Source organism: Crocodylus siamensis, chromosome 2 (genome assembly GCF_052110815.1).
Source record: "Crocodylus siamensis isolate JL-2025a chromosome 2, ASM5211081v1, whole genome shotgun sequence".
NCBI lineage: Eukaryota > Metazoa > Chordata > Crocodylia > Crocodylidae > Crocodylus > Crocodylus siamensis.
The window spans coordinates 210,173,180-210,200,836 of NC_143396.1; the positions used below are offsets into that span (position 1 = coordinate 210,173,180).

General features: G+C 40.4%; 1 protein-coding gene across 1 annotated transcript; it reads right to left on the reverse strand.

The window, feature by feature from the left end:
• Positions 1-1,826: 1,826 nt before the first annotated feature.
• ELF5 (E74 like ETS transcription factor 5) lies at positions 1,827-27,330 on the reverse strand. The gene is made up of 7 exons (XM_090032927.1): positions 27,248-27,330; positions 23,218-23,345; positions 14,813-15,046; positions 11,759-11,809; positions 9,697-9,765; positions 8,352-8,547; positions 1,827-7,795 (listed from the first exon to the last, which is right to left on the reverse strand). Exons 2-7 carry the CDS (start codon positions 23,339-23,341, stop codon positions 7,699-7,701), a joined length of 771 nt encoding a protein of 256 aa, XP_089889053.1. The 5' UTR covers positions 23,342-23,345; positions 27,248-27,330; the 3' UTR covers positions 1,827-7,698.
• Between the last annotated feature and the right edge of the window lie 327 nt (positions 27,331-27,657).

Below are 27,657 nucleotides of genomic sequence, written 5' to 3' on the forward strand. Positions count from 1 at the left end.
GCTCCTTGCAGGTAGCAGTGCCGGGGTGGAGAGGGGGGTCTTGACTGGCCCAGGGCCCACGAGTTTGTGTGCCTGGGGCCCACTAAAAGGTTAATTTAGCCTAGTCCAGGGGTGGTGCTTTAATTTAAAGCATCTTCAAGAGCTGCTCTAATTAAAGCACCACTGCTTCTCCTGTATATGCACTCTGACACTTAAAAATGGTGGTGGGGCTAGCCATTCAATGAGCTTTAGTTCAAGCACCCCCAGCACCATTTTTAAGCATGGGGATGCTGATACATGAGATGCAGGAGGCTGCTGGGTTGCAGAAATTGCCATGTTCCAGCAGACTCCAGCTGTGCTTCTATGCAGGTGCCCTTAGATACTGTGTTGCTGAATATGGCAATGCATCAGTCTTTCTGGCTCTAGTCCTTAGTGTCTTCTAGAGCTCTGGCCAATCAATATCCCTCCTTTTGAGACCAAAAAATATTTTTGTTTGCTCTTAGGAATTAATTTAGTGCATAAAATATCATGAGAGTTTGTTTCAGTTGCTTTTGGGTCATTGGCCTGATTCATCAGATGAAATTGCTAAAACTATCTTTTACACTATGTTCACTCTATTAGCATTATATAAAAAATTAATCAGTGTATGCAATTTGGAGACATAAGTACATTGCCAGTGCCTTTTTTGATTAATGTAAATTTTCTCACAGTGCAGTAACTTTAAAGGTAATTTAGGTTATTCCTTTTTAGAATGTATTATCTAAACATACAAGATTTAGCCTGCAGTTGTAATATAGCTAAGGTTTTAGTATCTTTTAAAATTGATGACTAGCATAAAAAATTCCTGAGAGGCAGGGATGAAAATGGTAGGTTGTTTCTAATAATAGGTATCAAAATGTAAATATATTTAACCAAATGTGATTGCATTCTGTTGTTTTCAGCAGTTGATGACTGGCAAATGATAACTGTTAAATATACCATATATGTTATTTTTTTAAGATTACTTGGTTGCTATTCTTTTTGGCCAAGATCATTTAAGTTCCATGTCTTTTTCTCACATTCTGGAAAGAACCATGCTATAGAAGATTAAGGAAGACAGCCATATGCCAGCTCAAGGAATTATATTAATTGACCTCAATACTCAAGGTTCACTTGCATGCAGTAAATCTTTTTTGTGCTAAGCTATGTAATATCACATGAGTTATTCCATGTAGTAATGCTTCAGAATTAAGTGAGAGGATTTCAGTCAAGAGGACCCCTCTGTCCCCTCATTTTGGCCCCAGTGGCAATGATGCAACCTTAATGGGATCAGTATTATGCACATTGCTTGCTTCTCAGTTTAAAATTATAACAGTTTTAGATGACTTCCAATGTAGATGGTGTTCCACAGCAGTATGAAATATGTAATAGGTTATCTTAATGAAGGATATATCAGTAATGTTAACTTCAAACCTTTCCAAGTGTAATGTTGTAAGTGGTTAAAATGTGGAACAACACTAGAGGTGGCTGGTAAACTGTAATGGAAATTCAGGTTTAGAACTTACAATCTCATTTATCATATTGTGTCATATTGCACTGACTTACCCCAATGTAGTGTGGTGCAAACACCCAAGATGGATCTGAATGTAGCATTCCATTAGGGCTGATTAGGCCAGATGGGAAGGGCTGTTGTAATTAGAGGTGGCAAGCTGGTCAATATATATTTTTGACTGGTCAAACTTAAAGCAATTTTACAAAAAAGAACAATTTTTTTGGTCGTTTTCTTGAGACAAATATAATTTTTTATTGTTCTTTGACATGGTTCTTAATGGAAAATTTGTGCTTTTTCTGTGTCATTTGAACCTATTTGCAATTTTTTTACACAATTTTTCACAATATTTTTTGGTCAATTGATCAAACTTTATTTGACCGATCAAATACCCCACACTAGTTATAATAATAAACTCCCAGAAGCTGGGTGTATTAATCTGGATGGAGTGCTATGTTAACCTGGCTTGATTATTTCTGGTACCTGATCAAACTTGTTCAGAGGTTGTTCAGCTACTGTTCATGAAACCGCATCATGCCATGCAGACATACCCATTGCAGACATGATGAACCAACACTTTATGCAGTATGTGGGCACAGTAATAAAGACATGGACCTGCTTTGGAAAATTGCACAGAAATGTTGTAGTGCATTCACAAGGGTTGCTGCGTAGTCTGTGAGCCTAGCTTTGATTCTTGTTATATTGGTATAATTCCTCTGCATTCCAGTGGAGCTATATACCTCTATGTTTTTAACTTTTATTGAATATTCTTGAAAAAATGTGCCTAAAACAGAATGCACCTTTCTACTACTTGAAAATTGTTTTGACTGCTGTGCTGTATGAGGTAAGAGCTCTACTACCAATGGGAATTTAAGTGCAGATCTTGAGCAAATATAAACCATCATAGATTCTTTGAAGTCAATGGAGCTATAACAAATTTACCCTAGCTGAGGTTTTTTAAGACTACTTTTTAATGGTGTTCTAGTGGGCAGTTTCTTTTTTATGCTTAGATAACCCCTTTAGTTTATTTGAGAACAAACAAATTTCAGAATTTATTATGGTACTTTCTTTTGTCTGTTTAATAATAGAAATCATTTAATAAAAGTAGCTCTTCTGCAATAACTCTTGTGGTACCAGCACTCACTGCTGCTATTGCCATAAGTTGGTGAGCACAGAGATGTAACCCTACATGGTCATGCTTAATCTATACACCTAAGTAGGCTACTGGTGGAGCCAACATGGAAAACATAGAGTTGCTTCTTTCCTCACTTTGGCCTTTACAACAGTTTTACCAAATGCTGCCGTGACACCAGCAACTCAGCAGAATAAAGGCAAAGGATTGATTTCCCCCTTAGGTACAACATAAGGTTATTTTCAATGTAACAGTCTTCTTCTAACTATTGTTGGTAGTTTGTAGTCTTCAGTTCTCTCTTTCGAGTCCTTAATTAAAGGGCATTTTAGAACATTGTTCTATCCTTTTTCTTCTGAGTACATGCTGTGTTTGAACTGCAAACAGTAATGCCCCTGTGGGCTACAAAAAATCCATTACAGATATCTTCTGTCTCAGATTTTACATATGCCTGGAGGCGTAATACAGCCTTTAGACCAGGCACTTAATCATAAAAGCAAAGCACCAAAAGGTTAGAGGGCTAGGTCTGGTTTTGCTATTAAATATTTGTTTCTGTCTGTAAAAAGCATAAGGGCACGATGGGTGCTGCTGATATGATTTACAAAACAAGCAAGCCACACATCTTACACATTAAATACTTCATTCACACAGTTTACAAACTGCAATTGGTTGGGAAATATACAAATCCAAAAAATACATATCTTAGTCATTCAGATTTAAAACACTCACGATCAATAAAACTTCATATCTTCACTTCTTTCTCTGTAATGCAGCTCAGTGCCTCTTGATTCATTGTCTTTTCATTGCCTGTGCTAGTTCAGTGGAAATGAGCATTGAACAGTACATCTGAGTAGAATCCACCAGTGATGATTTAATAGTATCAGACCAGAAAATACCAGGGAAGCTTGTGAAGGTTTAGAGGGCTTTGTTTTGATTATCATTGGTTGGGAAGTCAGAATGTATTTGGGTGACATGCAACATTTGTAAAATTTAGCAAAAAGCATTTAAAAAAAAAAATGTTCAGTCTTGTGTGCCTTTTTGTTGTAAAATAGGGAGGGAGGTGTGGTATGTAAATATTGTGCCCTCATCGTGGTCCTGAACATGACAGTCATTCTTCTCTGTTTCTTTGAAGTTGGTCTTATGTCCTAAGCAATGGACAACTGCAAAAATTGCCAGCCAGATTTGTGGTTTGATGCCACAGCTTTCCTACCCCATTTGTCATGCTGAAAGGGTTAAAATTCACTCAGAGCTTACCTAGTTGTTAAAGAGATGAAAACAAACAAAAATACTTGGAAGAACAGCAGTCACAGGAATCAGGGGGATACAGAGCACTCATGAATGCACTTCAGGTAATATGCATTAAATCTAGTACCTCCATTGTGAGGAACTAGAAAAAGGTGCATTAGCCTATTTTAATGTGCATTAGCTAAAGAGCACTTTTTTGTGATGCTTTAATGCACATTAAAATAGGCTAATGCACATTAAAGCACACATGCAGACACACCCACAATGCAGAAGAATGTGTATGTGACCCTTAGGGTTTCATTTTCCATAATATAGGGAGGATATGTACACCTGGGGTTTGACCCAATGCCTGCTTAAGTCAATAACAACAACAGTGCATCTCCATTAGTTGCCCAGGGTCCTGATATGTATAATGCCCTACTAATAGGACAACTAACAGGTTGTTTCTGTATGAAACAACAAAAGAACAGTCACCACTGCACAGCTATAATATTTCTGTTCAAGAGAGACAGATTCTAAGTAGCAAAAGGCAATGACTGATGATGCACAACATTAAATTCAGGTTCCATAAAGAAATATGCAGCAGACCCACTTCTAAAAATGAAATCGGAGCTTCCACTGAACCCCTAAATACCATTAGAAATGAAGTAGGACTGTTGCTTAAGCCTTCAGGTGAAAAGGGCATATTGTTGTTAAGCTATAATGCACCCATGAAACTTTTAAATGATTGGAGTTCTTAGAGTGCTGATATGCCACCTCCTCCACAAACAAGTGTACCCATTATCTGAGAGGTTTCACAGAGTTGAGGACAATTTGCCTGATGTTAATTTTAATAAAATATGTATAAGTATATTGTTGTGACTACTTTTGGGAAAGTTAACCAATATATGTAGAGGTATAACAGCTATACACTGTATACAACCCTCCATAAGCTTCAAACTTATTTATTTCAGTAGTGCTTATGCCCTCTTCAAGATTATTTCTCCCGAACAGTGGAGTGATGAGCTTCATTTTCAGGAAGGTTCAATGAAAGCAGAATTCAATCTCCTATGTATGAATATTAAATGGAGAGTAAATTTTTTCACTTGAGTGAATTAATATACCAAAAGTGCTTACTATAAAAGAGCTACACTTATTCAGTCAATACCAGACTCAAGAGCCATATTACCATGGTCATTAATTACCATAGCACAAATATTGAATGGTCGCCATGAACTTTTCATAGAATGAGCGGATTCTATGAAAAGAATAACAGATTCACCCCCCCCTTAATATGGATGAATACATTTGCATAAGTCATATTTATAGGTAATGGAAGAAATCAAGTATTGAGATATTTTAAATTAGTATATTTTTCTTATTTCTTGATAGTAGAGTTGACCAGGCAGATTACTTCTGTGAAAATATACAGGACACTGAGCTGGCCAGATCTAGTATGAAAGAATCTATCAGACCTGAGAATTAGGTGCTTCTACCCATGTGCTTTAATATACATTAGCCTATTTTAACATGCGTTAAGGTGCCACCCAAAACAAAAAGTGCTGTTTAGTTGATATGCATTAAAATAGGCTAATGCACATTTTCTTAGTACCTTACAATGGAGGGATGTGTGGGGAGCCTGCTCTGATGTGCTGGATTTGCATCAGAGCAGACTCGATTAATCGAGTCTGCTGGACCATGGAAATGGATGCACTCCAGCAGCCTTCCATGTCACATGTATTAGCATCCCCATGCTGAAAAATGGCAGTGGGCTGCTTTGAAATAAAACCTGTTTGATGAGCTTTAGTCCAAAGTGCTATTTTTCAGCAAAGAGACACTGATACATGTGACACATGGGTGCTTTTAATTAGTGTGGCTCGTGTGGCAGGACGGTCCCTAGGGGTGCTGTGACCTCCCCTAGCGCCCTTGCCTACCGTGCCAACCTGGGTCATGAATGCACCCTCTCTCTCACCCGCCACGTCTTTGATCTTATTATTATTATTAATGGGAGGCTGCCTTCCTGCCCTCCTTGGCACGGGGCCAGTCTTGCTATACCGGGGTTCTGTTCTATTCCCTGTGCTGGTCCTCTCTCGGGGCCTACCTGATATGCTCGCCCCCTCTCCCAGGCCTGCTCAATATACGCGCCCGCCCCTGGGGCCTCTCTCAGACTGCACCCTTTTGCCCTCCCTGGGTTTCTCAATGGGCTTACTCTCCTCTCGGGACTCCTCAATTACAGGTAGTGTCTGACCTGGGCCTGCCTCCCGTACGTCCCGCAGTCACTCGCACTCAGGCCTGTGCCTCCCGCAGTCTCTATGCCTCAATGGGCTTGCTCCCCTCTCGGGGCTCCTCAATTACAGGCAGTGCCCGACTCAGGCCTGCCTCCCGTACATCCCGTGGTCACCTGCACTCAGGCCTGTGCCTTGCACTTCCCGCGGTCTCACGCACACTCGGGCCTTGTCCCCCGCGCTTCTCACGGTCCTGCCCTCACTGGGGCTTCACTCACGCTTCCCGCACTCGCATGCTCCTTGCCCTCACTGGGGCCTTGCTCACGCTTCCCACGCTCGCCCACACTGGGGCCTTCTATGCCCGACTCGGGCTTCTGAGAATTGGGGCTCAGGCGGCCTTAGCCTTACCTGGCCCCCAGACCCACTTTCTTGGGCCTACGCCCCACTGGGGCTCTTCCCAATTGGGGCTCATCCCCATATTGCCCACACTGGGTTGGGGGCAGGATACCCCACTAGCTCCTCCCAAAGTTGCCCAATGGGCTGGGGTCAGGACACCCCAAAACACAGTACCCTCTGTGATGCTAGAAACCCCTCTTCTATTGGGGAGATCCCTTGAGGCCTCTTCCACCCCTACAGCCTCGCCTGGTCCTCCGGTCTTACACAAACAACCAAACAGAAAACCCAAAGCTCTAAGCCAACCAGCAGCAACAGAAAACTAAGCCCCCCTAGCTTTAACATACACTCCTGTCAGGGTTCTCTCCCCCCGTCTCATCATGTAGACTCTCAGTCAGTCAGACAGCTGTGCCATGCTCTGCTCCACAGCAGAGCTGCTGCTCCTCCCTTCTCTGTTTATAAAGGGCAGGCCCTGCCCCCTGGTGGTCAGCTGACCCAATTAGTTGCCATAGCAATTGGCACCTGCTGCCCTAATGAATGGCAGCGAAACCCATTTACTACTATTCAGTAGCAGGCAACCTAGTTCCCTGCTGCAGCTCGCTAATTAAAACACCTGGTGCCGCACCCCAGAGTAAGTGTAAAAATGCCCAGACGTACTAGATTTGATGCATATTAACTAAAGCATGTTAATGCATGTGTAAGTGCACCAGAAATGAGGCTAGGAACTTAGAAAATGCATCCTGGCCAAAATGCTGCTGTCTAAATGGATTAGGAGAATTCTAACCAAAGGTAGGGAAAGGCCTTATGTATTCTGCAAAATAGTTAAGAACAGAATGAAAAAATTCTTAACCAACCTCTTCCAAAAGGGAGTGACAGAAACAGAAATTTCATTTTGAGATCTGCTGGCTGATGACAAAAGCAATTCTTGACACAGAGACAGATATCACAGATACAACTATTACACTTAACAAAACCTTGAACGGCATCACGGATGCTATTTTCTTAAGGTTTGATGTTGGCCACAAGGTATGCTGTGGGGAAAAAGCCCCCAGATTTTAGTGCTTTCAAAATGGTACTCTGGCTTGTTTCTCAGAAATGGACCACCGCCCACTAGTTCAGCCTGTCAGAGAAGACAAAGGCAGGAGAAAAGTCTTTTTCTCAAGTGTCTGTTCCTGTCAAACACTTTGGGTTGCACAAGCAGTTTGCTGTGTGTGGGGAATTCATAGCTTGTTCTCTTGCCATCCATGGGCATTCTTTCCAAACTTGTAGACTAGCCTTCTGTCCACTCGTTCCAAAATTCCAGTTTTATAATAGTACCTGCGGTAACAAAATTTAAGTGGATTTTCTATTAAAAGCAATTCTTCACATGTAAGGTAAGATAGGAGAATAACACAGCAGTTAATTTCATGTTTTCCAAAGAGCTCTTGTCTTTTTCTTAAGTGGATAGTCTCACACCCACAACTCCATTTACATTGCAGAGGTTCAAACTTTCCCAGAGTTCTTGAAGGGTGTACTTGGCTCCTTTGAGAACTCAGCCTGCGTGCTTTTCTTTTTACGATGACCACAATTCAAAATGAACTGCTAGGATTATTGCCGAGGCAGATAGTATCATTTTACAAACCTAGGCCAGATTCTCAGCTGACGTAAATTGGCATGGCTCTGCTGCCTTTGAGAAGGGCATGCCAATTTACAGCACTTGAGAATCTGGGCCCATAATCCTATCTGTAACCAAAAGAGCAGTAACTCTGGCTCAAACTTTGAATAAACATTTTTAAAGCTATGCAATAAGTATAATTGTGTCAAATAGTGTATTTTATATAACCCCATATTAACACCATGTTAAATGTGGTGACTTTTCCACCTTTTAACTCACCGAAGAGCTCTGCTCAGTTTTTCATATGTCATTCTGTCATTTTTCTTCCTTTGTCCCCACATCTTTGCCAGTGCTTCTGACTTAACAACCCGAAAAATGCCTTGTTCTCTATCCTCCCATTCAAGAATACCGCAGTTTTCTTCAGGAGACAGGAGCAGGTCTCTTACAAATTCCCACAGGTGAGAACTCTGTAGGCCTGCAGCAGGAAAAAAATGTTTTAGCAGACCTTCCCAAAGGCTGAGTTCATGACACAGTACTTCAAAGAAAACATCTTTATAGCAGCTCTTTCAGTCTGGGCTCAAGATCATTAACTACTTGGTTTTGCCATCCATTGAATTGTTCAACATTGAGTGCAATGCCTATCTGCATGGCAAGTGGGATCAAGTCACATTTTGCAGACAGAACAAATCCAGAATCTTCCTTTGGCCCCACTAAAATTTGGAATTTAACTCCTTTGTAGAGTTGGGATGAAGTTCTCTCCTTCAGAGGTTTAGCTGCCAGTTATATCACTGATATTTACAGAATGGTAATGTATTAAAGGACAATGGTATTTTCAATAATAATAACAATAACAATAATAACAATACCAATTTGAAGGTTCCCTATAAAATGTTTTAAGTATTTTTACTGCTGGTCAAAGGAGTTGGAGACACCAACATCTTCATTATACATGGACATAATATACATTCATTATACATTGTACATAATATATACATTATACAGGCAGCATCTGTGCAGCTCTCCTTACATTGCTAGATTCCTCTGTTCTGCTTCTGCTAAACCAGAGGTTTTCTTGAGCTGAAAACACTCTATGAGAGATGAGAACCTCCAAAGAAAGAAGATGAACATGGTTTGCATGGGTGCCAGACTGCACTTCTTGAAATCCTGAAGAAGCAAGACTCTAGGAACCAAGTAGATGGGGAAGCTACAAAGCCAGTATTGGTAACCTTAAGCATTCAAAAATCGTGAGCCTTGTTCTTCAAAATCTTGAGATCAGCTTAAACATCACGAGAACTGCATTCTAATAACAGCAGCAGTACATTGGATTCTTTCATTTACTTCTGGATTTTGAGCTTCTAGGTTACATTTAATTCATTTTTTAGCTTTTCGCCACAGTTGTGAGGGCTAGAAACGTCCTTTATAAAAAAAAAATGCTTAAATTAACCCAATTCCAGGAGATAAGACTTAAAAAAAAAAAGCACCAAACAGCATGTGCTTCATGATACAAACCTGACAGCAAAATCTATAACTGGTTTAGGTTTGACTTATCTGAGCTATCAAGAAGTGACTCTACCATTTGTGTAATCTCTCAGGCACAATTTTTGTATTTCAAATCTATACTTACTTGTTCTGCCATGACTATGACATTCTTGACTCTTGATGCCACCTGCTCTCAGGCATGCCTTATCGTTGTCTGGAACAAAATTACAAAATAATTTCAAGTGAAGGAGGAGGAATTTCTGAGCCTGGTAATACTTGGTCAGAAGGTCAGAGTGTTCAGCTAAGTAAATGCTATGGGGTAGTGGGGCAGTGTGATCTGTTAACTTTATCTTTTAATTAATATAAACAGTTCTATCATAATGATAATCCAAAGTGAACATTAACTCAGTCAGCTGGTTTGTACGATAGATAAGCACCACAACAGAAGGCTCTAAATCATCCTACATGTCATATACCGTATGTCTAGCAATTTTGTTTTATAGAACTTAGGTTGTGTTGTGTTTCTCAAGTGGATCTACAGCTATGATGGAGCTTCCTGCCTTAGTATTCAACATACTATGCGGTGCTTTGGTGCTGGCAAAGTGTTGCAGTGACAGATGAGCGTGAGATTTGGCAACAACCTTGCAGAGACACAAGCTATATCACCTTACCGATAAAGGGGGATTGCATGGTATTATGGTAACATAACGTAGAAGACAATACTGAATAACAACCTCTGGGGAGGGGGTCTCCTAGAATACTTAACATCATTAGTTCTGCAAAGCTAACTTCTACAAGTCACCAATCTATTGTGTCTTGTACACAGACAAGGACTTCAAAGGGAAGAGTTTAACCTTCTTCATAACATAGCACTTTACAATGAAGACTCATGAAGATATTTTACTGGGTGGAGTAGCAGAGGGCTACTAAATAATCATGATGCAAAATATATTGTGCTGCCCGTGTCATTACTTTATACCATTATGTAAGCCAGTGTTCAATATGTTACAAACCCTTTCTTAGCAGCTGATCCTCAGTGGTTAATGGGTTAATGGGTTTGCCACTGGTTACAGGGGAAGAGGGGGGATTTAGATTCAGGTCCTTAAAAGGTATTAATAAAGGGAAGTTAGATGCCCAAATCATTTGAGGATCTGGCCTTACTCTTTTTTTGCTGAAAGTGTAGGGGTTCATAACTTTAGTGCTCAGTGTCTAGATGTAAAACTCTGCTGTTGGCCTAACCATAGCAGGTAGAACTACACATTAGACACTATGCCCCACCAGGAAATGGTTAGACAGCACTTTCCCACCCACTTCCTGGGGTGGGATTCTAGCATCTAAGGTCTGGTCAATTTTTGAGTGTCCTTTGTGCTGTCTTGAAGGATGTAATCCCATGTTGAGGGTTTTCCTATACTGCCTAAATTGCGGAAGAATGATGGTAATTCAGTTATATATAAGGATTTTAGCTGAATGTGATTCTAAAAATCACAGGCTGACTCCTACACCTGGTCACAGCAGAATTGGCTGATTTGATTAAATCAAGAGATTTGAGGTGATGGTCCAGTTTCCCAAAGTACCGACAGAATCTAGGCCTTATTTCTTATCAATATGTCTGCCTGGATCCTTGATATGGCCCAATGGAGTGGGTTGCTAGAGGTCTGATTTTCCAGATCCCAAAGCCCTGCAACAGTCAGACTTGTTCCAGGCTTTGCAACTGTGGGAGTCCAGCTGCGTAGACTGCCCTGGAGTTTGGGACCCCTGGCTCTCAGGGCTCTGGCTTGTGTCTTGAAAAGTGGTGGTTGCCAGGTCACTGCACTAGGCCTCCAGTCCTGTACAAAGGGAATTGCAAAATACTTGGTTTTCATTTCAAAACCAGATTTCAAGCTGCCAACCTTCTCTGCAAAATAGAATCACCTTTCCCTGAACAGCTCAGGGTACCAGTGATAGAGCCTCTGATGCATAGGACCTCAGTAATTTCTGTGGTGGGGGCGAGGGGGAGGAGGAAGGTAGGCACCTATGCTGGGAACTTCGCCAAACTTTTCCTGCCCCTTACAGGAATTTGAAGTGTTAAAATGGAAACAAGTGAGATGTTTTGTCATTTGTGAAAAGTCCTCAATGTGGCTTCATATAGGTGTAGTGCTAATAATCATGGAATACACTGCATCCTTCGTGGTGACCAAGCTGTGTGTATACAAAACAAATTTACTCACAATCTCCAATAGATGGCTTTGTTTCTTCATTGTCATTAAAAAAAGAAATGCCTGGGAGGAGGGGGAAAACACCCAATTAGGAGTTGAATTATATACTTCCACACTGAGCAGAATGTCTTTACACTGATCCTTAAGGCACAGGCAGAGTTATTTTTCATCATTTCCATTTTATGGACATGAAAGATTATGGTTAAACACCAAATGTAAGCATGACACAAGCCTTCAGATTTAAACATGTCCCTCCTTTCTTCAGATTTCTCCATCATCTTCCTATCATGTCTTGCATCAATTTTGAGCTTCTTAAGGACATTCTTGTGATCCTAGTCAACTATGACCTGCCCCCACTTGTTCCTCCACTTTTCTCCTAGCTGAATGCTTTATGCTTCTGTCACATTCTGTCTACCTCACCCTTGTGAACCATTCTCCTGCTCTCATACTTATTTTACTTTTCTTTACTCTTCCACACACATGAATTAGTCTTCCTTGATTCTTATCCCTCCTTTAAAGAGCACTGTGCAGAGATTTCCCCACTAAAAAGAGAGTTCATCTCCTGTGCCAAAAATCAGATTCTTAAGACGGTGTCGAGCCTTCCTCAATGGAAGTTGAAGATGCTTAATGCTTCATAGGATTGGATCCTTGGTTTGTAAAATCTATAAGACAGTGACTTTGCTGCGCACCAGTAAATGCATTCATCATACCTAGTAATTGCATTATATTAAAAATAATATATTAAATATATAAATGTACGTGTGTGTCTATGTGTATAAACAACTTTATTAGGGTTACAATGGAAAAGTGAGGAAATGCCAAAAATAAGGCTACCTGCACTACTCGTATATGGCTCCTTTGTCCATTTTCATTATTATAAAGTCTTTGATTATATTACCACATACTATTTTTTCCACAAGACTTCTGCCTCATTCATTACCCAGGATGGAAGGTGCACAATGAACATCCATGCTTTATTTACTGCATAGTGTCCCATCTCTGAATACTGAGGAATTGTTAATGCCCTCATGGTCTTTTCTTTGGCACTGGGTGGGATTTATATTCCTAGATAACTTTTAAAACACATGGGAATATACCTGTCTCCTGCTACTGATAACAGCCAAGTAATAGTTGGGGATAGTACTATCTTATGGTGGAGTTGTTAGTTGTGGTGAAGCACATGTGTAAATGCTGACCCAGGTGTAAATTGTGCTCGGTCAGCCCAGGCAGCAGGGAGCCAGACACCTGCCTGCCACCCAGCCACATGGCTCTGCATGTTTGGCACTCTTGTGCCCCAGCTGCCCGTCTGCCATGCAGAGCCCCAGGCTGACCCCCTGAGCCCACTGCTAGCCCAGGCCTGCTCTGCTCCAGCAAAAAGTGCTGCTGTGCCTAGGAGCAGTTACCCTTGTTCAAACATCTCTGGAGTTTATCCATTCACATTAAATTGCACATGTGATGCCCAATGGGTGCATATAAATCTCCTCTCACCCACAGTTAAAATTTTAGAATAGCATTACCATCTTTCCTTCCACAAATTTACTTCCTTATAAATGTCTTGCATAGACAGGCAAAGACTAATTCTTAGGGGAAATGTTCAGCTGTATAAACCATTTTATTTCCTGAAGTTTCCTTTCTTATCCACCAGATTCAGCAACCAGCAATATGGCAGCTTTCCTGTGGACACTAACTGTATTCACTGCAACACCCTGATTTACTCAGTACATGTACCATCTGCTAATTCCCACCCTCCCTGCAGCCACTAACCTCCTGTCCCATCTTTTCCTGTCCCCTGCTATTTTCATCTGAGCATCCTGCTTCAGTTTCCCTTGCGTTTTATGCCCCCAAGTTGTTCCCATCTCTTTTTGCCCCCATATCCTTCCTTGCCTGCCCAGTCCTTTCATTTACATTAAGGTTGTTTCTCTTTCTAGGACACAGACAGAGGGAGTCCTGAGAGCACAGGAAAGATGGTATACTGTCTCTCAGATCCTGTGTCTGGTATCATGATAGTCGCCAGCAGTCAGCAGGCTCAAGGAAAGGCTTGCAGTTTTACCAGCCTATAGATCTCCCAAGGCTACTCTATCCAAGATAGCCAGACTACAGGGACACTTAAACAATATCTTCTTTTTACATGGGCACATACTTTTGTACTAATGACCAACAGGCTTATTTCAACTCTAAACCATTTTGAAATTCCTAGATGAGAGGAGCCCTGAGGCTGCTTTGCCTGACATGGGTCTGCTTAGACCAGGGGCAGCATGAGGGACCAGACTGAGGGGCTTGGAGGGCTGGATCTGGTCAGTGGACTGCATATGTTTGGCATCCCTAATCTAAACTGCATTTTACCAAGTCATTCCAGCTAATTTATTCCCTTAATCTCTCATGAGTGACCAAATAGGAAATAAACTGCCCTTTCCATCATTTAAAGAAGACAGGTAATCATTTAAGAGAGATATGAAACTAAAATCAATTACATAAACCTCCCAAAATGTGTTGGAAAATAAATTAAAAAGAAGATTGTAGTCAGGAATGACAACAGGTATATTAAAGTTCCATATTGTACTGATAGCGCAGTTCAGCAACAATCTTTTGCTGGCTAAGTAATAACCAATGCAACCTTTGGTATTCTGTGCTGAACATGGTAACAGTGTACTGAGTTACCCGAGGAATGGACTTGTATTTGAGATTGAATAGGAATCCAGTGCTCATTTGAGATAAACCACAACCAGATTTTGCAACATGGGCAATTTCAGTGGTGAAGCCAAGATTTAGATAGATTTCAGAATTTGCACAGAGTTGTCTCACTTCTAGGGCTGAACGTCTCAAGTTAGGGACAAGGGAAATTGATGGGGTGTGGCTGGGAAACTTGTAGCTATGCAACCTGTTATCTGTTTGCATTTCTAATGTGGCCATCACCATTATCTATAGGGGGCCAAGATATCAGCCATATTCTAGCTTTTCTTTAGTCCCCAGACAATCAATCCAGCACCCTCTACTGGCATGGAGTTACCAAAATAAAATAAAATAAATTGTAAGACTTTTTCTTTATTTGATTACTGAAACACTAACCATGCATCCTGATGTTCTGTAGGATGACGTACAGGTATTCGCCGCAGATGCCCGCAGCATCTACAAACTCCTCTTGACTCATGCTGCACAGCTGCAAGCCATTAATATTAAAGTGGGAAAAGGAGATACAGTTGGCATCTAGTTTATATTGGTCACAGCAAAACTGCAGCCAGTCACAGACATTTTCTTTGCTCCAGTATTCCGGATGAATGGATGGCCAAAATAAGTCAGACCCTGCAACATATTTAGTAGGAAAGAGAACTGAAGTGGAAATACTTATAAAACTCATCATACAATTCATTCCAATAAGTATATTTTAAGCATGAAGAGTCTATACCGGTGGATCTCAACCTTTTTTGTACCAGGACCCATTTGTAAACATCAGTGGCCAGTCCCAACCCAGCGCCCCTCACTCCTGACCCAGTGCCCTCCACCGCTAGGCCCCAGCCCTTCAGTGTGTGGGGCAGGGGGTGGGTGTATGCAGCAGGGGGCAGTGGGTGTGGGGCATGGGGGGTCCCCAAGCAGCCCCTTGCAAGCTGGAACTCTGCCAGCCTTCAAGGGAAAAGCCACATTTACCTCCCTTAAAGGAGAATTCATTTTTAAAGTTTGTTCATGACCCTTTCATATATTTTCTTGCAACTCACTTTTTGGTTGACCCATGGGTTGAGAAACGCTGGCCTACACCTTGTTCTATTAAGACCATAAGCATCTTCCATTATTCCTTTGAATGTATACCAAATACCATCTATGTTGTGGTGTCTAGTACAGTGGTTTTCAACCTGTGGTCTGTGGACCTCTGGAGGTCTGGAGACTGTGTCTAAGGGGTCCACAAAAGATGACTATGATCAATCAAAAGTTTGTGAAGTCACCACACCCACACTTACAATTCAAAGAGGTTCAAACTTCTATTCAAAATTTCCAAAGGGGTTCGCACCTCCATTCAAAATGTTTTAGGGGTCCACAAATGAAAAAAGGTTGAAAACCCCTGATCTAGTATAATCTAACTCTTACATCTCATGTACTACTATTCATTATTATTGTACGTCATTCATCCACAGAATCTCAGAGTACACATCTCGTAACCTGATAGGCCCTTAATGTGAGAAACAATGTCTGGCAAAGACCCAAAACCAGAAGCACAATATATTATTTATGCAGGAAATTTAAAATAGCATGGAATCAAATCTTTTAGCATAAGTAACAATGCATGCTACATCCATTTTATGACATTTTTCCTCTTACATACAATTTCCAACCATGAAAGTAGGGGGTGCATCACATCTATGTGGAATATCGATAATTTTGTGAACAAATAGACCATTTTTCTCAAAATGTGACGCATTGGAGATAGTCAAAGCTCTACACAGGCAATACCTGATGAAAATCAGCAATACCCCAGGCTTTATAGATACATAAATATTGTAAACTTCACAGAAATGCTTACTTAGAAGTGCTCTGGAAGTTATAATCACTCACTTCATTTGAGAGACCATAATAAGTGTTAACGCTGTTTAGATCTGTTGAGCTGTGTGAATTGTTTATTTTTAGATAATATGTTAAAAACTGTTGGTAACATTTTGCAGGAACGGGTAAAACATTTTTCTCTCTGTTGCGTAAAAGAAGGAGCAAAGCTGGTGGGACATTTCAGTTGAAAATATTTCAATAAAAAGCATTCAATTTTTTTTCCCAGCAAAGATGGAAGGTTTGCTGAGCAGCAGTATAGCTGTTGGCAAATATTGCAGCATTATTTTTAAGCATAAAATGTGACATTTGCTTTTCTGTGAACATTTTTATGGAAAAAAGTATCCAAAATATATATTTGGAGAAGGCAAAACATAAGACCAAAATAATGAATCCACATGCTATTGGAAGTAGTCACAGACTAGCTATTAATCGCATACACACAAACAGGCATAGTCAACATGGAATCCAAACTTTTTTAGGAGGCAGAAACATATGTCATTACCACCCAAGCTAACAGATAATATGTATAGCTGACTCCAAGAAAGAGGCTCTTTGACACACTTGCTAGAGGGAAACAAGACCGTGGTATTCTCTCTCTTGGATGTCTATGAATATGCAGACTATGTATATCCTGCACTAGAGTAGCTTCAAGAATTATAGCCAGAGCCGATACAGAGCCCTTTAGTTTTACCTTCATTCTCCCAAATGGAGTTTGTAGGAAATAGAAATGACTTGATATTTCTTTTAACTCATTACATCCATTCTTTTCATTCAAGTCCATGGGGATGACTAATACTTTAGTCTCAAGGGAGCTTCTGGGACAGTGACAAAGATCTCAGCTTTGGAGATTTTGGCAGTTTCCACTTTAAAGGGGTTATATCAATTTATAGCAGCTGAGGATCTGGCCCCACATCAATCAAGAGGTTCTTACAGCAGCTCTGATCAAACATATGATAATAAATAGCACTGGAATGGGACTCAGATGTCACAAGGATGAGACCAGTACACATGAGGAAAGTAGATTAGATGGGAGACCCATCCCCCCACCCACTTTTGACTCTTTCATCTGTCTCCACATTGCATCAAGCATGCTGCAGAAAATAAATCATATCACTGCTTTCAAACAAGGTGAACTAAAATGTTCTTTGACGTTCACTTAGTCAAGCAATTTATTTAAGAGAGTAAATGATGCAGCTGGGCTGAATCAATTGACACAAAAATGAGTCTAAATGGTTTAAATTATGACAAATGGCAGAAGCATCAAGAGAACTTTGATTTTGTTCATGTATCATCCATGTACTATAAATACCTTCATTTGTATGTGCAGAATTAATATAAAGTAATATTGAATAAAGTGTCTCAGATCTTGTAAGGCTATGCCCTCCTATCTAGTGCAGGTAGCTTGGAAGGAGAAGAATAGGGCAAAAGATGCAAAATTTCAATCAGTATTTGAGTTTCAAATACCCAAGAAAGGAGGATGGTTAAATCTGAGGTTTTGTAAAGGCACTTCTAAAGACAAACACCAGAAGTGAAATATAGACTGACACCTGGCCAGAGTATGAGGCCTGGAGCCGTGTGACAATGATTGATCATGATTTCAAAGGAGAAGTAGAACATCACCATACCAACCTCCTTGGGGTTCATTCCAGGGTTGGGGGAAAGCTTTAAAGTCAGGTTCCTACTTCAAAAGAGTCCTGACTCCAGGGGCAGCTCAGAAGGAAACTGAATCAGTCACTTCCTAGACATAAGTTATCCTATGCTATTGACTGGCTCTAGGTCCCCCCTCTTCCAACCCTGGGAGAATTGGAACTGGGGCAGCCTGCATGACTCCTAGTTAAAGTGGATGTACTTCTTACCCCATTTGAGTTTCCTCTTGTGCAATTGAAGTGATTGAGCTTGGATTTTTTTGTTGTTTTTCTATTCATGTAGAAGATGGGGGAGTGAGGATAAATTCACAACTTTTTATTGCTGAAAAATGAAATGAAGTTTGCATTTTTAGTGCAGCTATTTTTACTACTTCAAGATCACACAAGAAGAAATTAGCTACTTTTCTACAGTTACATGTGTACAGTAAGTAACCTTGAAATACTATAGCATGGTAAAGCAGTGGTACTTGGTACTGACTTTTGAGCTGACTGATAAATATCAGCTTTGCTGGCAATATAGAAATGCAACAGCCTGTTCCTCTCATGGAATAGTTCTTGTCAGGTCTAGTTTCCCTGTTTGCTCTGACTTCTGAAAGGATCAGATTATTTTTGGAAGTCAGAAAAATATTCCAGAAGTGCTGATGTGTGTAGCAGGCAGTCAAAAGGTGCTGACAGTAAGGTTTGGCTCTTTTGAATGCACTCTCTATTGCTTACAGGAAAGGTTAATTCCCTGAAGAGCTGTCTCTTGAAGGAGAATGTACTGCACCAAGATGTTATACCATTTGGAATATTCTTCTGGAAAAAACATCAGCTGGACAACAGAGCTTCTGCAAGAGATTTATAAGTTTCCTTTGAGTGGGAGAGAAAGGGCCACTACGTAAAGAGGACAGAAGCAAAAACTTTATCTAAACGAGATAAGATGAAGAGCGAATAAGTTATACTACATCCAGGAACACTTCAAAAAGGTGCCCCAAGCTACTTCTCAGAGGGGAAGAGAGGCAGAGAGTTAAAAAGTGGGAGGTGAAGGAGCCATAGAGTTTATACCATTGTCTGACCCTTCCTAAAATGTTGAGGCATTACTCTCTTCAAGGATTCAGATTTCCATTATTATTTCCACTCTCCACTGGCATCCCTTGCTAGACCTGATGTGTTGGTCAAATTTCAACCCAGAGGGTTGACAGCTTTTCCAGATTGGAAGGATTTCCCCAACTTAGAGTAGTGATTCATGTCCCATATCTAAAGCTTGCATGCATTGTGACAAAAAGACTTCTAATTCACAGTTGAAAAAGTTATATTGGTGCTAACAACAATCAAAGTTTTAGTGTATACATGGCTCAAGCAAGCACAGAGAGTTTTACTGCTATATTCTGAACTCAGGGCCCTGGATTTTCCCACAATGTACAGATGGCTATAGGACTCTACAGCATGGCATGGGCGGGTTAGAGAACATGATCTACATGTAGGGAAAAATGTCACTGTGTTGACATGAACTATGTCAGCTGTAATCAAATAAGATAATTGTATCAGAGCCTGGCTGCATGCTTCCTAAAGCAGAGCAAAATAAGCCTATAATATCTCTCCACTGGGCAGTTCCATGTTTTCAGAAGAAGTGTGCTAAAAGTTACCACGCATACTTCTTTTTAAATATAGGAGTCCTGTTGCCAGTGTAGTTCTGATTCCAAGTCAGTCAGGAGCTGAGGTGAGAGCTAGCCTTTCACTGAATGAGTTCTGCATGCCTTATTATGAACTTCTACACATTTTGTCATTAAAAGTCACATGGTCCTTTTGTTTAAGAAGTGTCAATACCTTCGCTCCATTCTCATGGACAGCTTCCAATGTGTGCCATGTCATACTCTGCTAGCTTAGATTCTTTTGCTCTAGATCAAGAAAGTGTTGTCTTTCTTTTCCATTTTAGTCTGCTTGGGTCAGACGATTGGATCTAGGACAGAAGTTCCATAGATCACTTTAACCTAAATCAGTTAAAATCTGATCCATCCAGGTCTATCTTAAACTGGCTTCAGCCATTTTGAAAGCATTTTGTGTGCCCTGAACTTCTGTTCTGTTACAGGTTTGAACTAGTTTCTGATCAGTTATCCCGATTTATGTGTAACTTTTGTTCCTAGCCCAGGTACCTCATATGCATGCCCCACATATTTTATTTTGAGGCCACTTGGGGAGGAAGGAAGTGAAAACAATCTAGGGGGTCTACAAGAACATGAAAGACATTACTGCAACCCCACAGGACTCTCGGAATATCTAGAAGCATCCAACATTGAGCAATTGACATTTAAACTGAACAGTGAGGGACCTATCCTCTGACATGCCCAGAACAATGAGGGTAGATGCTAGAGAGAGTTTGAGCAGAGGATAGATCACTATAGATATAACTGGTTCCTATGCTTTCCCTGTAAAGCATCTACTCCTTCCATTATTGGAGAAAGTATATGTTGGTCTGACCCACTATGGCACTTTTTATGTTCTCCTATGTAATCATAGAAAAAACATGGAGGAAGCTATACAGTAAAACAAAGGCGAGCTGTTTGCTCAGCTCAACTCTGCTTAGCATATGAGCTCTGACAGGATCTCTGCACCAAGTCATATTCCTAGATTCATAGATTGTAAGGGGCTGGAAGGGACCTTGGAAGATCATTGGATTCAGCCCCCTGCACCAGGCAGGACAGATAGTTGGGGTCAGGTGACCCCAGCAAGGTGACTGTCCAGTCTCTTCTTGAAGATTTCCAGGGTAGGTGATTGCACCACTTCCAGAGGGAGCTTATTCCACAGTCTGGACACCCTGACTGTGAAGAAGTTTTTCCCAATGTTGAGCCTGAAACGGTTTTCCAGGAGTTTGTGGCCATTACTCCTTGTTTTCCCCAAGGATGCCCCGGTGAACAGTTCTTTGCTGAGCCCTTGATGTACTCCCCAGATATAGCAGTAAGCTGCTACCAAGTCCCCTCTCAGCCTTCTTTTCCCCAGGCTGAAGAGTCCCAGGTCCCTCAGCCTTTCCTTGTATGGCTTGCCAGGCAAGTCACTATTCATATGGGTGGTCCTTCTCCGGACTCTCTCAAGTTTTACCACATCCTTGTTAAAGTACGGTGCCCAGAACTGGAGGTGAGACTCCAGCTGTGGTCTCACCAGTGCTGAGTAGAATGGAAGAATCACTTCCTTGGTTTACCTGGAGATGCATCAATTGATGCATGCCAGAGTATTATTTGTCCTGCTGGCAACAGCATTGCACTGATGCTTATATTCATGCTGTGGTCTATTGTTACCCCCAGGTCCCTTTTGTTTGTGGTGCTGGTCAGTTTGGCACTGCCAAGTCTGTAGGTGTGTAGGGGTTGTTCATCCCTAGGTGGAACACATTTCTCAAATGCTGAATTTCATCTGGTTTCAACTTGCCCAACTTGCTTGCCTGTTTAGATCTGCCTGTATCTGTAGCCAGTCTTCAAGCATGACCATGCTTCGCCATAACTTGGTGTCATCTGTGAACTTGGCTAGTAAGCTCTTCACCCCAATCACTGATATATCTATAAGCTAATGAAATATTTTTAGAGGTGGGTTTATTTTTTCACATGGAATTATTTATCATGGAACAATTCTGAGCCATTGAAATCAGAACAGCCCACTAGAAAGTGTTAATTTTAATAATGGTTTGTTCTGAGAACTTTTAAAAAAGTTTGGAGAATGGCAAAATTAATCATATAAATGAAAAAGGCAAAAGGTGAAATGAGATATTTCAATTTTATTAACACTGGCTACCAATTAAAAAAATGTTGCAGGAACTGACTTTTTTGTTTTATTTTAAAAATGAAGCAAGTTTTAAATTGTCAGAATTTCTTGTTTCCTGCACAGCCTTAGATATTCTCTTTCAGTGGAAACTACAGGGACATGTGTTTTTAGGACAGGCATCTGAATCTTTTCTGCAATGGCAAGGTTTACAACACATGAAGCATGGAATCCCTGATCATCATGAATTTGTCACAGTATAAACTGTTTGGAAAATGCTGTTTTAAATTGCATTCTGAAAGGTTGAGTTTGTTTTTTAAGAAGAGCACAGTTGTTTGAAAGCACAAATACAGTTTTGGGAGAATACTGCATGAAATGTGAATCAGATATAATTTTTATCACAAGTCTGGCACAGTAATGTTATAGGAGCTGTGCTATACTTGCTTTCAAAACCTGTTGAATAAGTTAGCCTGAGCAAGGAGAAAAATAAGCCAGCCTCTTTAGGAATTTAAATCAACTATTAAGAAAGGAAAAAGGTTTCTAATGGGGGATGCTAACTGAGCCTTTTTAGCAGGGATCTGTCCTGAGCACATGCCATTCAGAGTGAATTCCTTAAAATGTATTATAGTCTCCAAATGAGTTCTGTGACCTGATGAAGTGTAAGGTTTCAATATACTTGTGGCGGGGGAAGAAGAATGGTAGACTAAACATTGGGAAGTAATCACCAAGCAATCCAGCAAGGAATTATTGAGTTATTACCAAACACATTTGGTCCAAGCCACAAAGTTCTGTGATGCTCTTTGAAATCCCCAGCCTCACAAGTGAACTCTGTATTTAACTGGTCATTTCCAGTTAACAAATATATATGAAGTTGAAGAACATTTAAAGAGATGTCACCCTATCCAACTAAATTACTATGCCATGCTACAGTTGAAATTCAGTATTAGTCAAAGGGTTTCAAAGACAGCTGCTTCATTTCAAGTGGATAAAGTAAAAACCTGGGAATCAGAAGTATTAGGATCTACTCCTAAACTGCTGTTGACTCACTTGGTAACCCTAAATTTACCATCTTGCAATAATGAAGATAACATTCTATGGTGAGACTTAAGTAACTCATTAATCTAGTGCTCATTAATCACTAGACGTGTCATGAAATCACAAAGGTCAAGATTCAGGAGTTTTGGGTTCAATTTCTGATTCTACCACAAACTTTGGGCAAGTCATTCAACCTCTCCCAGACTTACTCCCATCTACAAAATGGGAATAATACTTTCATATCCCACCAGGGTATTGTGGTAAGGAATACATTTATGTTGCAACCATACACTGAAAGGATGCGGGAAATCAAAGTAGACAGCGATACTTAGATATAAATATCAGTGCGCACTCTTATTATTATTGTTCTTTAGTGCTTCCAGACCTTGTACAGTTCTGTACTATAAGTACAGCTGTATTGAATTGAATACATATGTGCTGACAGGTTTCACAGTGAGTTCATATTTAAAAGTGTTAAATTCTAACTTTGGACACAGACAGAGCACTTTTTTCAAGGTAGACCTATGTACACACCTGTCTGATGGTCAACGGTGGGATAATAATCTTCAGCTGTCCCAAACAATTCTGTCCAAGACATCAGGGGTTCACAGCCCATTGTGTTTGGCAGAAAGATGCTGTGAGTTACGGAGTCCAACATTGCCCTAAAATATTAATCACATTAGTCAGATCAGGAGAAGATGATATCAAGGATCCAAGTTCTAAAGCCCCCGGCACACTTTCTCTAACAAGGAATGGTGCATGCCTTGGGTCTTCAATGGACTTCTAGGTGTACATAAACATTTTGGTAAGTAAATGGTTGATCTGTTGGAAATTGTTGGCATCAGTGAAGGGACTAATAAGTGCATCAAAATGTTACCATCTGAAAAGGACCTATAAGCACATTTATGATAAAAGCTGAGGTGGGTAATAGGAAATTATCCAACTGATTGCCTCAAGGGACCAATGGAACCTTTCATAGGCATGTAAAAGCGTGGGGAAGAACAGACCTAGAGTAATGTCCACAGGCATATGGTCAATGTTTATTGTTTGCTGAACAGGCCCTTGTGCAAACAAATGGGAAACATGGTTCTGTCTCCAAGGATGCAAATGCAGACATCAGACAGTTCAGGGTTTGTGGGGAAAGTGAAATTTTTGAAAATCAGTCACAAATTGAGGACACGTTCTCTCTTGTTGCTTCTAAAGCACGGTCAAAGCTTGGAGTTTCAGGAGAACCTTGCTAAATTAAACCAACAGCAGCAACTACCTTACACCTTCATCCAAGCAAGTTGTGGAGTTGCTGAAAAAATCGCTACAATTCTACCATGAAACACTAAAGAGAAAGAAGAATTAAAAGGTCTAGCAGGAAGGAACTTGGGTAATATACAATGATAATATCACTGTAACGGTTAACATTTAGTATAATGCCAAAATAGCTGTGTGTGGTGGAGAGGGATCCAGATCCATACCATTTGTATTGCAATAGTGGCTATGCACTCCATTTGACTTAGGTCAAAGGTGAACCATCTTTTCAGTTGGTGTGTGAGGGAGGGCAGCATGAGAGTAAGGTATTGACAGTTATGGTTATTAGTAGTGATGATGCTCTGAGGATTTGCCTACCTACTGCACTTTGTAAAATTTGTAATAGATTAACTAGCTTTGTTATCTCTTTCCCCAGCTGAAGAGGGGAGGGAGTTGCTTTCTGTCTTCTACAACTAATTGGAAATTTGGCAATTCTTAGCAGAAAGAAATTTAAGTAAACTAATATGATAATATGGCCACAAAGTCTAACTTTTAGTATAAGACTAAGGTCTTTGCCTGAATGAAGGGCGATCAGATATAGGAAGTGGAAACATTTGGGATGCCTGCAGGGTCCCCAAGGTAGACTGGATCCAGCGTGTGTAAATGTTGAAGAAACTGCATGTGCACAAATTAGGCTTCAAACATTTCAACTAATAAAATCCACCTTTTATATTTTATATTCATTGTCTTCAGTGGACCTAGTATAAGCCTAGTGTTACACATACAATGTACTTTAGACTGAACATCATCATTAAAAAGAAGCTAATCTACTAATACAATTCAAAAAACTTTCCAGGAAGTTGTATGAAAAGAACTGTCATGGTTGCGACACAAAAGTAATAATAAATACATGATAAATTCACTGTAGTAAATGTTAGATTCTACTATGGGCCTTATGCCTTCAGCAATCTATGCTGGACACACAGGTTTGATGGCATATATTACACTCAGAGACACAGGTCAGAAGGTGGGAGTAATGGCATGTTTATCAGTTCATAGTTGCTGCAGGATATAGTATTACATAAAAAGCTTTCCTGATTCTTCTCCAAGCAAAGCAATTAACTCTTATAGCTGCATTAGATCACAGTGGATTAATATCTGTGGAGCTATGACACTCAGTAGTTCAGGTAGAAACATCACAGAATTATAGGGTTGGAAGTGACCTCAACAACTTTCAAGAACCTGCAGTAGAGAAAGCTCATCAGTCCAGTAGGTACAGAAGGCAGACAGATATCTGGGACCACTACATGCCTCCTGCTATAAAAGAGTGACTTCTTGATTTTGTCACAGGAAAATGCCTGGGAGGAAATCCTGCTCCTATTGAGGTGAATGACTTTTTTCCACCAACTTCAACAAATTCAATAAATGTTAGATTTCATCCCTAGTTTGGACCATGTCAATGGGTGACAAGACAGAGAACCCAATGAACCTGACAACGCTAAAAACTTAGACAGACACTTCATATAGAAACAGAGATGAAGACAGGAAGAACTAAGACTCACTAATGACCCCACCTTAGCAATCACAGGGTAGTGATAGTGTAGAATGTGTCTATGTGATCCCAACAGATAATCCCTGTTCACTGACTCAAATCAAGGTCAAAACCTCCAGGATCCTGTAACATGCCCAAGGGAAATGCCCTTTCACATTTGCAGGGACCCTATATGTCCCTGTATAAGACAGTAGGAAATCCCCACGACTGTGATTAATATGGAACAGCCATTTCCAAACACATGCTTCCATGAGCACAGTAAACAAGCAACAGGCAAACTAGAAGCTTGGGGTAGAAACAAGTATAAGACCATCTACAATAGTGGAAGTGCATTGGTCTGAGACACAGTACAGACAGATGGGAAATGCAGCTCTGAGACCACGCCATGCTTGCCTCTTGCAACTCAAGAAAATTTGGGGCGAATTTGGATCCTGTTGATATCACTGAGAATTTTTCCATCACCTTCAAAGGCAGGATTTTGCCTATCGTTTCTACTAACTGCCAAGAGTTGATGGGGCAACCGGCCCCCACCATGCCTGTTTAAAAAGACTCTATTTTAAAGAACTGCTTTAATAGAAATGCTGACAATGCCCCTTCTTTGTAGTGAATATTACTTTGAAGTTGATTTTTAAATTAATAGTTTAAAGAGAGTTAGTTAATATCATTTGGAAGTGTGCCTGTACTTAGGTAAGGGAAAATACTATCCTTGAAAGATTCTAATAAACTTACCTGACATAACCTTTTTGCTATACTCAGGTAAAAGCCTGTGAGCATTTACATCCTTACAGGCATCATGTAATGGTGGGTGGTTAGATTTCACACTTTGGCTACATTTTCATGATGATTTTCCAAGGCTGAAATACATTTCGAGTAGGATACCACCACTTAGGATACAGGGGTTCCGTTCGAAGTAAAGCTGGGCCTGAATCAAAGCTGAACCAACTGGACCCTTGGGAACTCCAGCTCTGTCTCTACATCTAACTTCTGAAGTTTAATTCACCTATAGACTGTTTATCCAAATTGGAAAAATTTAGTTCCATACAGGTCCAAGCCCGAGCTCCTGTCTGATGCTTGGCTTGTAGCCATGTGACAAAGTTACTCCCAGCAACTACCACTGGAGGGCCCAGCAATATGCAATAATAGCAAAATCAACTTAAAGGTGAGAAAGCCCCATTGTGTTCAGGTATACAGTTTATAGCAGTGGCTCCTTACACAATATGTATATGTCAACCAAAAATATTTATTCTTAACATTACTAGCAGGTCTAATTTGCTTTGCAAATCTCCTAGGCAAACAGGATATCTCTATGTGTCACATCAGATAATCTCTCAGCTTTACCTGGTACCTCATTTACATACACACATATCTGACTAAATATACTCTGGAGGGAAAAAAAAGAGAAGAGAGAGACAGTTGTTTAAACAGGAAATCTTTTGTTTGGTGTTAGTTTTAACTCCCACTGGTATAGTGCTGTAAAAAGCAATTAATTAGCTTTCATGCTACAAACATTTTCTCTTGATTTAATGAGACAGGTCTGGATTGTTCATTTATTAAATTATAATTGATGAGGTTCACATGTATGTCTCCCACTAATTTGTTAAACTAAAATCAAATTCTTGTTGTCGAGACAGGTGGTGTGATGCACAACTCAGAAGGACAGATAGTGCATCAGGTAGGTGACTGATAAATCACTACCACAGACATAGACACACACCACCTTGGCAGCTTGCAGCTCTTAAAAATAGCGACATCGATAAATTAAACTGAGCTTACGTGCGGATGGGATCTTATTCCTGTTGCAGTGCTTAAGTCCAAAAGTAGGTCTCAGACGCAAGGGGAATGAGGAGGCTTCTGGCAGCAATGCACTACACTGTGGAAATAAAGCCACCTGCAGTGCTGTGATATATGGAACACGTTACAGACAGGTTTGTTTGGTTTTTCAGGTTCTTTTACACACCCCCTCTGATGACAGTGATAATATACAGTGCAACAGCTCAAGGAGTGGGGGGAGAAACATTCTTAAGTGCAAAACATTTACCTTTATCCTGTATGGCTTTTTACTCCTCCCCTAAATGCTGTTAATTTAAGTAAGTGTGACTTGGGCCACATTAAGCAAATCAAGTACATTTAGGTGCCTGAAGATGGGACAGGTCTCCTACAGTTCTTTCTTTCCAAATCTTGGC

Coding starts and splice junctions, on each gene's coding strand:
- ELF5 (XM_090032927.1), bottom strand. CDS start 23,341: ATGTTGGACTCCGTAACTCACAGCATCTTTCTGCCAAACACAATGGGC. Junction 11,810..14,812: donor ACAGAACATCAGGATGCATG/GTTAGTGTTTCA, acceptor CCCTCCTCCCAG/GCATTTCTTTTTTTAATGAC. Junction 9,766..11,758: donor AAAGCCATCTATTGGAGATT/GTGAGTAAATTT, acceptor ATTTTGTTCCAG/ACAACGATAAGGCATGCCTG.